The sequence below is a fragment of the Dioszegia hungarica genome (genome assembly GCF_025882075.1).
Source record: "Dioszegia hungarica strain PDD-24b-2 chromosome Unknown MKK02contig_16, whole genome shotgun sequence".
NCBI lineage: Eukaryota > Fungi > Basidiomycota > Tremellomycetes > Tremellales > Bulleribasidiaceae > Dioszegia > Dioszegia hungarica.
The window spans coordinates 1,284,674-1,297,969 of NW_026515773.1; the positions used below are offsets into that span (position 1 = coordinate 1,284,674).

The 13,296-nt window shown below is 56.5% G+C and overlaps 6 protein-coding genes across 6 annotated transcripts; 3 read left to right on the forward strand and 3 right to left on the reverse strand.

Annotated features, from left to right (window-relative positions):
• Positions 1-56: 56 nt before the first annotated feature.
• Positions 57-953, forward strand: MKK02DRAFT_28666 (ribosomal protein L18e/L15P; the record flags this gene model as incomplete). The annotated part of the gene is made up of 4 exons (XM_053087617.1): positions 57-191; positions 237-400; positions 458-810; positions 871-953. 4 exons carry the CDS (start codon positions 57-59, stop codon positions 951-953), a joined length of 735 nt encoding a protein of 244 aa, XP_052943695.1.
• A 565-nt stretch (positions 954-1,518) lies between these two features.
• On the reverse strand, positions 1,519-2,331 carry MKK02DRAFT_13619 (uncharacterized protein; the record flags this gene model as incomplete). The annotated part of the gene is made up of 4 exons (XM_053085532.1): positions 1,519-1,679; positions 1,743-1,878; positions 1,950-2,100; positions 2,168-2,331. Coding segments are annotated over 4 exons (612 nt in total), but the record flags the coding sequence as incomplete, so codon positions are not given.
• A 525-nt stretch (positions 2,332-2,856) lies between these two features.
• MKK02DRAFT_28668 (uncharacterized protein) lies at positions 2,857-4,733 on the forward strand (the record flags this gene model as incomplete). The annotated part of the gene is made up of 2 exons (XM_053087618.1): positions 2,857-4,372; positions 4,426-4,733. 2 exons carry the CDS (start codon positions 2,857-2,859, stop codon positions 4,731-4,733), a joined length of 1,824 nt encoding a protein of 607 aa, XP_052943697.1.
• An 850-nt stretch (positions 4,734-5,583) lies between these two features.
• Positions 5,584-6,695, forward strand: MKK02DRAFT_28669 (uncharacterized protein; the record flags this gene model as incomplete). Its single annotated transcript, XM_053087619.1, has 2 exons — positions 5,584-6,271; positions 6,322-6,695. 2 exons carry the CDS (start codon positions 5,584-5,586, stop codon positions 6,693-6,695), a joined length of 1,062 nt encoding a protein of 353 aa, XP_052943698.1.
• Positions 6,696-9,654: 2,959 nt separating this feature from the next.
• On the reverse strand, positions 9,655-10,512 carry MKK02DRAFT_38594 (uncharacterized protein; the record flags this gene model as incomplete). Its single annotated transcript, XM_053090174.1, has 2 exons — positions 9,655-10,199; positions 10,284-10,512. The coding sequence occupies 2 exons, from the start codon at positions 10,510-10,512 to the stop codon at positions 9,655-9,657; spliced, it is 774 nt and encodes a 257-aa protein (XP_052943699.1).
• A 311-nt stretch (positions 10,513-10,823) lies between these two features.
• On the reverse strand, positions 10,824-13,100 carry MKK02DRAFT_17754 (putative iron hydrogenase; the record flags this gene model as incomplete). The annotated part of the gene is made up of 6 exons (XM_053085836.1): positions 10,824-11,225; positions 11,280-12,027; positions 12,082-12,633; positions 12,698-12,846; positions 12,926-13,021; positions 13,080-13,100. The coding sequence occupies 6 exons, from the start codon at positions 13,098-13,100 to the stop codon at positions 10,824-10,826; spliced, it is 1,968 nt and encodes a 655-aa protein (XP_052943700.1).
• Between the last annotated feature and the right edge of the window lie 196 nt (positions 13,101-13,296).

Consider the following 13,296-nt stretch of genomic DNA (forward strand, 5'->3'; position numbering starts at 1 on the left):
CCAACTATTTCAAGCTATGCCTCAAAGCTCTATACTTCAACCATACTCCAAGTACAATGTCCATCGCAGCCTCGTCATCCCGTCTATGGTCGCGCGTGATGGCTGCCGGTCCATCGACGTCTCGCTCGGCGCACTCAGCGGCCGGAGCATCGCTAGGGGACCTCGCGCCAATCAAGGGGTCCACGAAAGATGTGCGCTGCTTGACTCGCTGTGACTGAGCTCAGCTGACTTGCTAGGCTATTCGTTATGGTCGTGGACAAGGGACGACGAAGGGCGGAACATCAGGAAGAGGTCATAAGGGCCAGAAAGCTCGGTCAGGGAATGGAAAGCCCACACCTGGATTCGAGGGAGGTCAGACTCCCATGCACCGTCTAGTCCCCAAGAAGGGCTTCGTCAACTTGTGAGCTGGCAGGCGGATGACGCTTGGCAACCGATCACGTTAGCTGACACATTGTAGTACCGCTCGCGAATACGCTCCCCTCCCTCTATCCCGCCTCCAGACCTACCTCATGGAAGGCAAGCTCGACCCCTCCGAAACAATAACGATCGGCTCCATCGTCCGCTCCAATATCATACACGGTATCTCTGGCTTCTCAGGGGTGAAGCTTCTCGGTCCACATGACCCGGCATTACCGCTCCCGCCATTAAAGCTGGAATTATCGCGGTTCTCGAAATCGGCGGCCGAGGTGGTCAAGGCGGCAGGAGGGGAGGTGTTGGCGGTGTACAAGAACAGGCTGGCGTTGCGGAAGGAGGTATGGCCGGAGAAGGTGGAGGGGAAGGATGCGCTGCCAGTCAGAAAGGCGGATATCAGTGAGTGTCGTAGCTGTACCGGACGGTCTGAGAGAAGCGAACTCAGCTGATCCCTCTCAGGATATTACTCCAACCCCAAGAAGCATGGCTATCTCGCACCTGGTGCTGCGCAGCCTGCTTCTGCCGAGTCTCCACCATCATAGGCATACAATGTATAACATATTGCACTATGTGACGATATACTCATCTGCGATCTCGTCTATCGTACTCGTCTCCGTTTCGTCTTCGATCGTCATACCGCCCCTCCCTGTCGTCGCGATCTCTCCCATCTCTCCCTTCCTCCCTGTATCCATGTCCGTTCCTCCCATCGGCTCTCTCGGGTGGCCCGCCTCTGCTGTCTCTTCCGCCTGGCTCGAAGCGCTCACCATTGCTGCGGGGAGCTGGCGCCTGCTGAGCCATCCGATCTGGATGGATGAAACGCTGCCTAGCGACTCTGGGCGGTGACATCGCCTTCTCCTCCCGCCTCTCTGACCGATCCCTGCTTCTTCCTCCTCCATCATCTCGTCTATCTCTAGACCGAGGTCTTTCTTCTCTCCTTCCTTCTCTCACATCCCGCCCTTCCGCCTCATCACCACCTCGCCGCCTCCCCGGACTTCTCTCTCTTTCCCTCCTCGGACTCTTCGTCCTCGCCCTGCTTCCCTCCCCCTCATCCTCCCTCTCCCGCTTCACTCCCTTGCCCTTCTCCTTCGCTCTCAACTCTTTGACTAGCCTCTTCCGCTCCTTCTCCTCCCGCTTCCGCCTCCGCTCCTCCTTCCGGCGCCGCTTCGCCTCCTTGCTATCCCCATCCTTGAGCTTCTTTGGCTTATTTTTCCTCCGCTCTTCTCGGAGGAAAGCGGCCATTGGGTCGTCGGCGTCAAAGTTGGGATCTTCTTCCGATTCCGAGCCGGATGAGTCGTCCGAGCCTACATCCATCAGCTCTAGCCCAGCTACACCTTCTCTCCGAAGTAGACGAGAAGACTCACCGGAAAGTTCTGGCGGCACGGCGTTATACGTCGGTTCCTCCGGTTTTTGATATTTGCCCTCCTCGTCCCGCTTCCCTGGCTGCTCGTACTTGTGTACATGGTCCACCTACAGCATCAGCTCGTCTCCAAATTCTTCCAGTCTGCTCGAGCAGCAACACGCATAGGCAACAGACTCACCTTCAACATCCGTCCCAATACCAACGCCCCATTCATATTATCCACCGCCAGCACAGTACTCCGTTGGTCTTCATACATGATGAAAGCGAAACCCCGGGGCTTGCCCGTCTCCTTGTCCCGGGGCATGTTGATGTCCATAATTTCACCCCATCTACGAATTAGCTCGACTCCCTCAGTTGACCCCTTCGAGGAGCGCTTTGAAGTCTAGAGAAACTCACTGAGACATCACCGCCAGCACATCCCCCTCCGTCATCTCAAAGCTCAGCCCACCAACGTGGACATACGCCGAATCGCTGTACTGATGGTGCCATGATCCCTTGCCTGTGAGGCCGAGCTCTAGCTCGCGCTGGTTGATCCGGTTGATTTCTTGGATCGAGCTGAGAGGTCAGCTTCTGGATGGCTCCACCTCGAGGGGTAAAAAGTGGGCGTGCTTACTTCATGCTGTTACGCTGGTCAATGGACAAAAGTAAAGGGCTCAAAGCGAGTTCTGGGCGGACGCGAGGTATGGGACGCACGGACTCTGTCCCGGGGCCGACCACGTAGAGGAAAGTGGCGCCTGAGCCTCTGGGTGGCGAATGTGTGTGCCACTTTGCCACACTGCTGTGCCACACCGCTCGAGCTGGTCTTCAAGTAGTGTGAGCCTGCCACACTGCCTTGCCTGAGTGGGCGCGGGGTATGGGCATGAAAGGGAGCGACAGCCTTGGGTTTCATTTCAAGCAAAGCTGTGCACCTGGGTCAAGGGATGGTTCAAATTGCGCTCGAGAGACACGCAGACAGACGCAGACGCCCCCATTTTTTCGACTACAAAAGGGGGTATCCGCCACCCATTTCATCCTCTTTCATACTTGTCACTTGCCCATCCCGGATACCAGCCGTTCCCTTACTGAATCGACACCCAAACATCAGAATGAGTACCGTCACAGATGAAAGGTATGATGAGCTCATGTCGAGTACGCCCGAGGAATATTCGACCACCGAAATTATCAGGCAACTGGACCCCGACACGAGAGTGAAGAAGGCCAACCCTGATCTCGTCGAGATCACGCGCGAGATGTACACGCTGGACGAGGCGGGCTGTGATGAGCTCATGGCGAGATTGAATCACGAAGTCGATCTTGCGGAAGCCATGACGGCATCGACAGTGGGCGAGGCCCTCCAGGCAGATATCAAGAAGTTGTATCGTGCACGGCTGCGACAGGCGACAGGAATCGCAAGTCGCGGCAGGTCTCACAGGTCTCGCATTCATCGCGACTGGCAGGGGAAGACGCGTGTCTCTGTCGAAGAGACAGCTCACCGGCAGCAGAGGGAAGAGGATCATCCGAAATACTTCGGTAGCTTAACCAAAGAGGAGAAGAAGAAGTACCAGGCACAGGAAGAGAAGTGGAGGCTCGCGGGAAGACGGGTGGAAGAAGGCTACATACAGGAGACGGCAATCAACCTGGCCCATACCGCGTTACAAAAACAGGATTCGGAGTTTCCTTGGTGGCTCCCGGGGTACGACGAGGACGTTCTCCCTTGGTACGTCAATCCCAAAGGGTGCAAGTACGGAGCACGCGACATCGACGAAGCCACGTGGACGGAATTGTACACCTTGATGTTGAGCACCGGCGCAGTACAGAGAAGCCAGATCGCCGCGCTGATAGCATCCGCAGCCGCTGGCAGACCCCCTGCAGACGAACAGTCAGCCACGAGACAGTCGCCACTGTACGGAGTGCAGTATACCGACGAACGAAGTCTTGAACTGGCCGCTGCCAAGATCGAGCTTGCCGGTCGCGCAAACGGAGGTGCCCATATTCCACTGGGCCACCTTACTGAGGCTATCAGATACGATTCAAGCACTGCGGAAGAGAGGGGCGAGACCATGCGAGAGCATCTGCGCGTGTCGGACGCCGCTTGGCACAGAAAGAGAGGAGGAATGGGGAGCCATACAGTATTGGCAGCTGAGTGGGACCGTCGGAGGTTTTATGCTATCGGAATCCTCACCGGATCTGGAGAGAGAATCGACGAATGGCGACACACGCAGCAGGAAGAGGCAGCATCCTCGACCCAGTCTACCAGTGGAGGACTGCAAGCCAGGGCTCGTTCTCGAGCCAGATCCAGGGAGCGCGGTAGATCGTCCAGAGGTGACACGGAAGGGAGGCGCAGCGTTCGGGCACCGCGAGCAACACGTGCTCACTTGGAGGCACAGAGAATGGCTGCTCAGAGAACTTCGGACGAGCGGCTCTTTGCCGCAATCCTCACCCGAAGTATTGCCCTTATCGGCGAGCAGTACCAACATCGCGCTCCATACTGTGAGGCATGTTCGCAGGGGGACTGTGTGGGTCATTGGTGGAATGATCCCCAGGAGATCAGCAGGATACCCGGGCGTCACCTTCTTCCTGGCTACCATACCACTGAACAGAACCAAGCGAGCGGGGAATCAGGTATGTTTGAAGTGCTGTGCACAGGCCAAGCGCAGATAGCTGATGTATGTCAGGCCCGATACCCCCGAACGAAGACCTGCCGATCACCCATGACACGGTTCAGCAAGAGGTCCCTAATATTCTCATATCATGGGCCGACACCATACCAGGGAGCGGTGTACTGCTTGAGGGAGAGGGGTATGGATCAGCGAGCATCAACAGTGGGAGGACGTCGCCCGCGTTTTCCGACAGGGCCAGCGAAGGGGGCAGCGCATGCCGCAGCGACACTGGCCTCCTCTACGGAGGATTCACTGAGGATGACTTTCCCGAGGGTACCTTCGCAGGACTCGGCCTGGGCCCACCTCCGAGCTCGGGTCTATGAGAATGAATGCCAGACAAACTCCGCGGAAGGGAGGATCCTTTGTTGTGAGGAACCTATTGGCAACGACGGTACGGATGCGGAGGCTTCACGGCAGGGTGGAACGTAGCGGTGTAGAGGCCCAAGGCAGTGCATACGATTTGTACATGCGTTCGCAGCGAGGTGCACATAGAGAGATCGATCAGAGCGGATACCATGTGTATAAAAGTCATGTCGTCGTTCCTACCTCAATCCGTATCGATGGCGTACTGACCGTTGTGATTCAAGCCTCCCAGTATTTTCTAGAGTACCGGTGCAGTTAGCCTTACGTCTGGCCTCTCCCCTTGTATCACCTCTAGTCTGCTGGCTGACTCAAGAGGATCTCGCGTTGATGATAGAAGCTACAGGTCAGTCGCGCCCCTGAGCTTTGCTCATCTCGCAATTCCTGGCTCGTATCGACTCTTTATATCTTCGGCGCACCCTCTGTCTTCGTCGCGACATTGGAAGCAGGGACGTGAGGTCTATATCAGGGCCCAGCCACGTGGCTAGGGGTGGCGCCTCCTTGCTATCGGGTGGCAAATTGGCTTGCCAAAGTGCCACATCGCTCGAGTAGGGCTGGCAACGGCCTGCCACTTTCCCTTGCCTGAGTGGTGGATGGGGATAGACTTGAAAGGGAGCGAAGATTACGAGTTTCGTATCAACCAAAGCTGTGCAGTATGGACAAGGGATGATCTGAATTGCGCTCGAGTCACATGCCGGACCCCCCATTCTCGACTACAAAAGGGGGGTTTTGCCACCCGGCTCGTCCTCTTCCATACCTATCACTCGATCATCACGACTCATCGCCTCATCGAGGGATCGAAGCGCCGCATCGATGGTCGACGCAAACTTTGCGGAACGGCGCAATGCAGCTCCTCACATCCCCAAAGCTTGGAAAGATATCAGCCAGCAAGTCACATCCCTCCCGGATCAGGCAAGCCGCCAAGACTTCGTAAGGGGGTTGTTTCAAGCAGCGGATTCAAGGTTTGCATCTGCGTTTGCAGAAGACACGGATGGTCAGTCGAGAAGCGTGGCGCTGCGTGATATCGTTCATCACTTCATGAACCCGAATGTGGCGGCACTGTCGCTCCTGGAAGACAGCACAGTCGATCAATGGTTGGCGCAATATTGTCCTACAATTTCAGGCGATGAGGATGAGCAGGAGCAGACTTCAGGAAAGGCAAATCCCGAAGGTGATGCCAAAAGGAACCGACAAGTGAGGGATTACCAGCGGGCCATTTTTACCAATACTGCATTCTGGGGATTGATGGCCTACCGGGACGGTACCACCGAGTGGCCGTGGGCAGAGAAGCGGCCCTGGTTCATGAAGCGTGACGTCGTGATGACGATGCCTGGTATGAAGCGCAGAGGCCGGGGAATCAGGAGCATAACAGACGACGGCAAAACCATCCTTGATCTGCTGGAAGAATGCGAAGCCAAGCTCGAGGTATACCGTCAGGAGCAAAAACAGCGCGCCATTGATGGCTCTGCTTCACCTATGGACACCAGCGAGGACTTTGAGAGTGAGTGCATTGCTTTACTGGACGGGAAGGTTGCTAACAGCTACTTGCAGACCCAAATGAGCCTACTTCGCACAATTCCATTCCGCAGCAGACTTCCGGGTGGAGTCCGCCTGACGTTCCGAGACTTCCCACGGGTTTCATTTCAGGGGCAATGTTGCAAGACTGGGAGGCTGGGATAGGTCCATCGTCACCTGAGTACAGTCGTGGTACCGGAGGCTTGGCATACGATCAGCAATCTCACCAATCCGGCTCCCTGGTGCCTCTTCCGGATCAAGGACTGGCCGGGCAGCCGAATCGCTCAGCGGACGACAGCGTGGATCTCGGCGATGAGGAGGCCGAGGCCACCTTTGACATTGACGATGTCGATTCCGATTCCGACTTCGACGCGTTCCTGGAGAGAAGCTTTTTGAACTTATCAACGTGATGCCAGCAGGCGACCTTGTCGCGACCGCAGAAGGAAGTGCATAACCGCAATGTTGCTCAGGAACAAAGAATATGAATTTGGTATACATGGGTCTGTCAATATTCGTTCGTCGCGTGTGAAGTAGGGAGGTGGGATCTTGACCAGTGTTTATATGTTATCGTCATCTATGATCGCCAGCGTCCCAGGAGACAGGCAGCCCGGCTTGCAATGTCTCATTCCGGAGGCTTCGACTGATAAGATTCCAAATTCTGTCAGTAATGTACGTCAGCGGAAGAGATCGAGAGGCTGGCGAGGTCAATAGAGTATCAAAAGCCAGCTTGACACGACGGGGCATGGTATCCTGCAGTCATTCTTGTGTATCACATGCAATTGGACCCTGCAAGGCTCCTCTTTTTATGATACTGGCGGCCCATCACTTTCTCTGCGCATCCTGAGTCCTCTGATTCCGTCTCATAGGCATATTACGGGTAGATGTGCTTGGCAACGGGGCCTTGGCCATACTTGCCCGTCCCGCAGCCGCCCTATGCGCCGTCGAGCCGTCGCAGCAACGTGCCAGCGCCGTCCGCTAGCGACGTTTTCTAGCCCTGTTTTCTAGTCCTCGCTACGACTTGGCGGCGGTTCCCAAGAAGGCAGAGCCAGCTGCCGTCTCCAGGCAGGAGGTATCGAAGGTCGAGGTGAAGAAGGAGTGGTATAATGGCGAACTTGCCACCCGAGGTCGCCACCCGTATTCGCTACTCATAGCCTCTTGTCAAGCTCATCTCTATCAGTCGACTGACACCTTCTAGGATGTTGGTGCGCCTACCACTCTCTCTCCTCGACTTGTTCGCACATATGCTGACTCGAAAGGGTTGGCGAAAATCAAGCTCCGACACTTCAACTCCATAGGGGCCCTGGTATACATACATTCGTTGATCGGAACGCGGCGATCGCTCGCGTTACAAGTATACTTCCCTCTAGAAAACGTATTTCCTCGTCTCGCCGCGAATCAATACTGCTCTACAATCCGCAAATCGCCCAACCTCTTTCGAGATCAGGTCAGTGATCACCTGTTGATCGGTCATTGTTCAAATCCTCTTGACTTCCATTCAGTGAAACATGTCCACGCCCACCACCTCTACCGCCCCCGAGCATTACCGAACTCTGGCGGCCTCCGATCTCAGCAATGCCAAACTCGCAAGTGTCTTCGCACGGTCAGACATGGTCAAAAAGCCCACAGAGCGGTTGCTGGCGATCAGTCGTGAGGTGCTGAAGCGCACGGCTCCGGAACAAGTATCCTACATCACCGAGCTCGCTCAAACCTCTGCTGACAGCGCGGCGATTGCGAAGCTCGGCAGGTTTCCGTATGACAGGAATGAGCTCATGGACCGCCTGAGGGCAGTCTACAAGTCTGATCACCCTATCATACAGGATGCGCACGACAATCACAGGCGACGCCATGATGCAATGTGGCGTTACAGGACGGAGGAGGCTGTGGCGATTGCGACCTGGCGTGCGCAGGACTTGGACTTTCATAAGTCATGGCAAGATACGTACCTCGCAAGTCATGGGCAGGAGGAGGCAGATCATATCGAGCGTCGTGGGAAGATATCACAGAGCTACCCCGATGGAGAGAAAGTCGCGAAGACGTTGAGACAGAGGGCGGCGACTAGGGAGTCAGGCTCTGCGTGCTACGCAGTGTCGAAGGCTGGCATCGAGGCGTGTCGGACAACGGGCAAACTTTGGCCCTGGGGTCTACCGGACTCTAGAGTTCCAACTAGTCGCCCAGGCGACAGACCGCGGAAGGTGCTGCCGTGGTATCTTGAGCGGGACAGCGTGAAGTCGATCCGGGGGCTGTCCGACGATGAGCATCAGGACTTGACGGACAATCTCGATATGTGCGGCGCCATTTCGACTGGATCATCGAGCAGGCAGCCGAAGACGACCCTTCCGGTGTTGACTTAGTGGACATGACGTGGTTTCAAGCAGCATTAGCCGATCTTCCATGGGTTTCCGACTTGGCGGGAGTGTGAGGTCCGCGGTAGTCGGCTGTAGGGGAGTTGCTATTTCGTTGCTGATGATATGTATAGAGCTAGCTTCGGGTGCATTATCTTGGATGACTGGCTTCATGGACACCAGAACCGCGCGGCGGACCATTGTGGTTATAGAGATCACTTCCAGCGTCTACAGCAGGCCAAGCCGTCAGGGGCACACCCGGCCTCGGTTTCCTCAGTCGGCGCCTTGTTTGGCCCTTGCAAAGAGAATTCCATCCGATAGGACTCGTTACTCTTCGTAGGCAATGATATGAGGTAAAGTAAGTCCACAGTCACCCCTAAAGCGATGTTTTGAGACACAAATGGGTGGTGTACGGGCGAAGTGATGTGTCGCGTGCCACGAGCACAGCACCTCCTGATATGGTATGACCAAAATCGATGTGCCCAGCCGCTGATCATCTGATGGCTTCGCGGGGCTGAGGTTTCGAGTACATTGTGAGCAGAACTCGCCATATCCTGGTCTAAGCACTCGCCTGCGGCTATGCACCTATCGAGCTGGAGCGGCGGCAACTTCGAGCTGATCACCAGAGTATAAGTCAGAACATACTGTCAGATCAATGCCGGTCAAAGAATACTGATGAGTAATGAATGGGGAAATATCAGCCTTGACTAGCGCAGCATTGTGCGCGTACGATTGATACCAAACATAAGATAGCTATCTGCCCCTGTGCTGCTGCAGCCCGGCTACCGAGTGAGAGCCACATCTAGGAAGTGGAGACCGTTTGGCTGGGACAGTTATCGGAAAGGAGTGCCGTCAGAGTACTGTAGTTTCCGACCCAATCAGACCACAGCTGAGCCCTTCTGTTCAGCGTCAGTTGATGTAGTAGCAACCAGCAAGGAGGAGGATGCAAAAACGAGAACCGCGACGTACCAGATGTTCGCGGTCTTGGCCATCTTGGTTATCGACCTCACAGCCTCCACCTCATGTCCTATTGCTGATCCTCCCCCCAGCTCGTCCCCGGTATCCACCTCCCCACAAACTGCCCAAAGACGAGACACGTCCTCGCGTCAAACGGCACCCCGAGGCTCAAAAACAGATTATAGATATCCGCATCGAGCTCCGCCTGGCGTTCTCTCGTCAGACGGGGTGTGGGGCCGGATCCGGAGCCAGAGGTTGGTCGTTGTTGGGTGTGGGAGGGAGTGGCGGGTGCACCGGGAGGTATGGACGTCGCGGCAGGTAGTATGGGCAGCGTTGTGGGCGTGGATGTGGACGTGCCTGGAGCCGGAGCTGGTACTGAGGAATCGAGGGTGGGGAGGGAGGTGAGGGTTGACGTGGATGGACCGGCCAGACCTGCGCGTGCAATTGATAAGGCCGGATCGACAGGCTCGGGGGGGACTGCCGATGCTGCCTTCTTCTTGCTGTTGGACACCGGGGGCGGTAATGGAGGAAGGACGACAGTCGTATACTGACATCGCCGGATATGGCGCTCCATGTTCTTGGGCTGCCCCCTGATCGCTTCTGTAGCTGCGAAGACTAATCGCATCAGCCTCTTTCCTTCCCCTCTGCTCGTCTTCCCCATCCGCACGACCTAATGCTCTGCTCTGACAATGTACTCACCTCGATACTGCCTCATGGTCTCTATTGCCCCCTCCTCATACCCTCCCCCACCAGGCATCCACAGCCCATACTCCGGCATCTCCAACATCTTGTCCACGCAAGCCCTGCACCACGCATTATCATACGACGCGTTCTTCTTTGCTTTGAGCGCGATGCCGAGCTCGGGCAATTGGATGTCCTCCCGGATGTTGTGGAAGTGGTCCCATATTGCGGCGCGGGCGGGAGGCATGGTCGAGATTTGCTCTGAGGGGCCCGTTGGTAGCGGGTTGAGTGGGGTGGGGTGGAGTCGAATAATAGAGACAGAAGAAGGAGGATACAACAAGGTTGTAACGGAATCAAACGAGACTTCGGTAGCAGACGAACCCACCTGGGCGGGTGGCAAAACGAGGAATGAGGTGTTGGAAGCGAGAGTGGCGCCCGCCGTCTGAGTGTGGCATCCACCGCATCGTGCTTGGTACAGCGCTCCATGTGGCACAGCTTGGACAGGACGAATTGCTACATGTACATCATCCCGTAGATCCAGCAGCTACAGATGGGGTACTACCACGTGACAGCCTCAAGGGTCACTCCACCTTCCCCACCTAGGACGTCCCCCTCAACCTTCCTGAAGCGTGTCCGAAGGAACTCCCACCTCCCCTGCGGACCCAAGGTGTCCTCCACATCCCGACATATCCTCTCCGCCAGTTCATCTGCCTTCACCTCCGCCTCCCCCTCTCTCGCCTTCTCCACGCCACCCGTCAATCCCGGCGATCCCGGAGGCGTCAACAACCCTCCCTCGCCGACCCAATACAGCTCCTCCACCCTCTGCACCCATTCCTTCGTAGACCACCTCCATCCCTCTTCGCCATCCTCCCCGCCCTCTTTCCCCAGCTTGGGCTTGGCAGTATCTGTGCCCGGATCGGGCATGGGTCGGGGGTATCCCTCTTCATCCACCTCCATTCCCTTGTTCCCGACAACGACCAGCTCAATCCCCTCCTTGGCCACCGCAGCAGCCACAGCCGCCGCCGCCGGGGTGACAGGCTTCATTTGACCTCCGCCGTTGACACATCCGGACGGGCACGCCATCACCTCCACATAGTCCATTTTCTTCTCTTCCCATCTCTTTAGCCTCTCCAGCTCCGCGCCCACCTCGACGCCGTCCGCTCCGGTCCCGCTGGCAGGAGTGGTCGCTCCGGTCCCTGGCGTAGACGCCGAGCTCTCGGCTCCCGCCCGAGCCTTCTTTCGCCGGGCGGCGACAGCCGCACCGAGCTTTCCTGCGCCCTTTCCTCTTCCTAAACCAGTCTCCTTCCCGACTCGCCGTACCAGATTCTGCAAATTCCGGAATCCATACACCTTCGCTCCCTTGAACAAGACTTCGTTGGTGTCTGGGTCGTACAGGATGTATTCTTCGTTGTCGGCCGAATCGCGTAATTTTCGGGTATGGAGCGCGGAAGGTCGTGGATGGGAGGCGGAAATGTGTGCGAGGAGGGTGTGGAGGTATGAGCCAGAGGATGTTCCAGCGGGAGTGAGAAGGTCTGGCCATGGTGCTGTGGCTGATGCCGAGGAGGAAGGTGAGAAATGATCGAGTGGCGTAGGGGCGTATGGATTGAAACCGAGGTCCTGGAGAAGCAGGTCGAGCTCCCCTGTGGTGAGGACGCAGTCGACATCCCGCGTGGTGTGTGCTTCAGAGTAGAAGTCTGAGCGGGACGCCTCGAGCTTCTTATCGTAGCACGGCATGGCAGTGACGTGATAGATCTCGTTCGGTCTACACGTCAGCTAGAGGCCGACACGAGCGTGTCCAGCCAGCGAGATGACTCACTTCAGTCCCGCCTTTTCACCCCAGTACTGCTTGACCAACGCACCCGCGACGCCCTGACTACTCCTCACCGAGCTCATCAGGGGCAACAAATCCCCCTGCGCCTTCTCGGCATAGCACACCCATCCCGGACATGCGCTCGCCAAAACAGGGAACGGGCCGGGCGTATATCCCCCTTGGCCACCTGTCCGATCCACCCATTTCCCCTTGGCGTACGCCCGACGCTCCTCGAATTCCTGTACGCTTTCTCGGAGTGAGAGGTGCCGCGCGAATGTCGTATCGCCGACTGTCCAACTTCCGCGCTCTTTTGCGGAAAGGAAGTGCCGAATACGGCGGAGAAGGAGACCGAGAGGGAGTGGGGGACGAGAGGTAAGGGCGGAGTGGTATGCTGAGAGCGAGGCGAGCGTTTGAGGGGATATAGAGAGAAATGGCCGGCGAGTCTCGGGTGGGGTAGCTTCGTCGATGGAGGGAGACGAGATAGAGTTGATGTACGTGAGTACTTCTAGATGGGACTGAAGGGTGATGAGGAGGGACTCGGTGGAGGTGATACAACCGCTTGATTTGTCAGCTCTGCTTCGCGACGACCTCCTGCACGAGTGAAGCGCACCAGAAAGCTCACCTGCACGCTAGACAGTCATTCAGGTTAATCTCTGCCCTTTCCAGGGCCTTCTTCTCTAGAGCTGCTTTGGGGTTTGACGGCCCAGCTACGGCCGTAGAATAGGTCGATACCTCATAGTAGTTGTTATCGCTGTCAATATGGATCTCGGTCTGCGGGAATGAGCTAAGCTCAGACTTGCGATGCGGTAAGAGCCATCTGAAGCCTCCGCTGTAGCTGAGAACGACATACCGAGCCATCTGTCATGTCCGACTGAGCCTTACCATTGCGTACAGGGATGATACACGCCTGAGAGGGAGTCAAGAAATCGTCCAAATCAGTGATCGTCTGCCCTATCAGCTGGATTCTTTCTCGCGCGCAGGCCAGATAGTCATCAGACTCTCACCAGAGCGCCCGAGAACGCCATACTGGGCTCTTCTTTCGACTTAGAGTATAGGTTTAAATGTTCATGGAGAAGTCTGCAGAAGTGGTCTTGGACTTTTCTAATCGGGCCCTCGCCACTCGCCTACTGGTGATCTCGGTTAAACCTCGGAGATAGGCCACACTCCGTGCTGTCTGGAAATTACTTGAAGCGGAAGTCGCGGACGTCGTATGTAATGGAA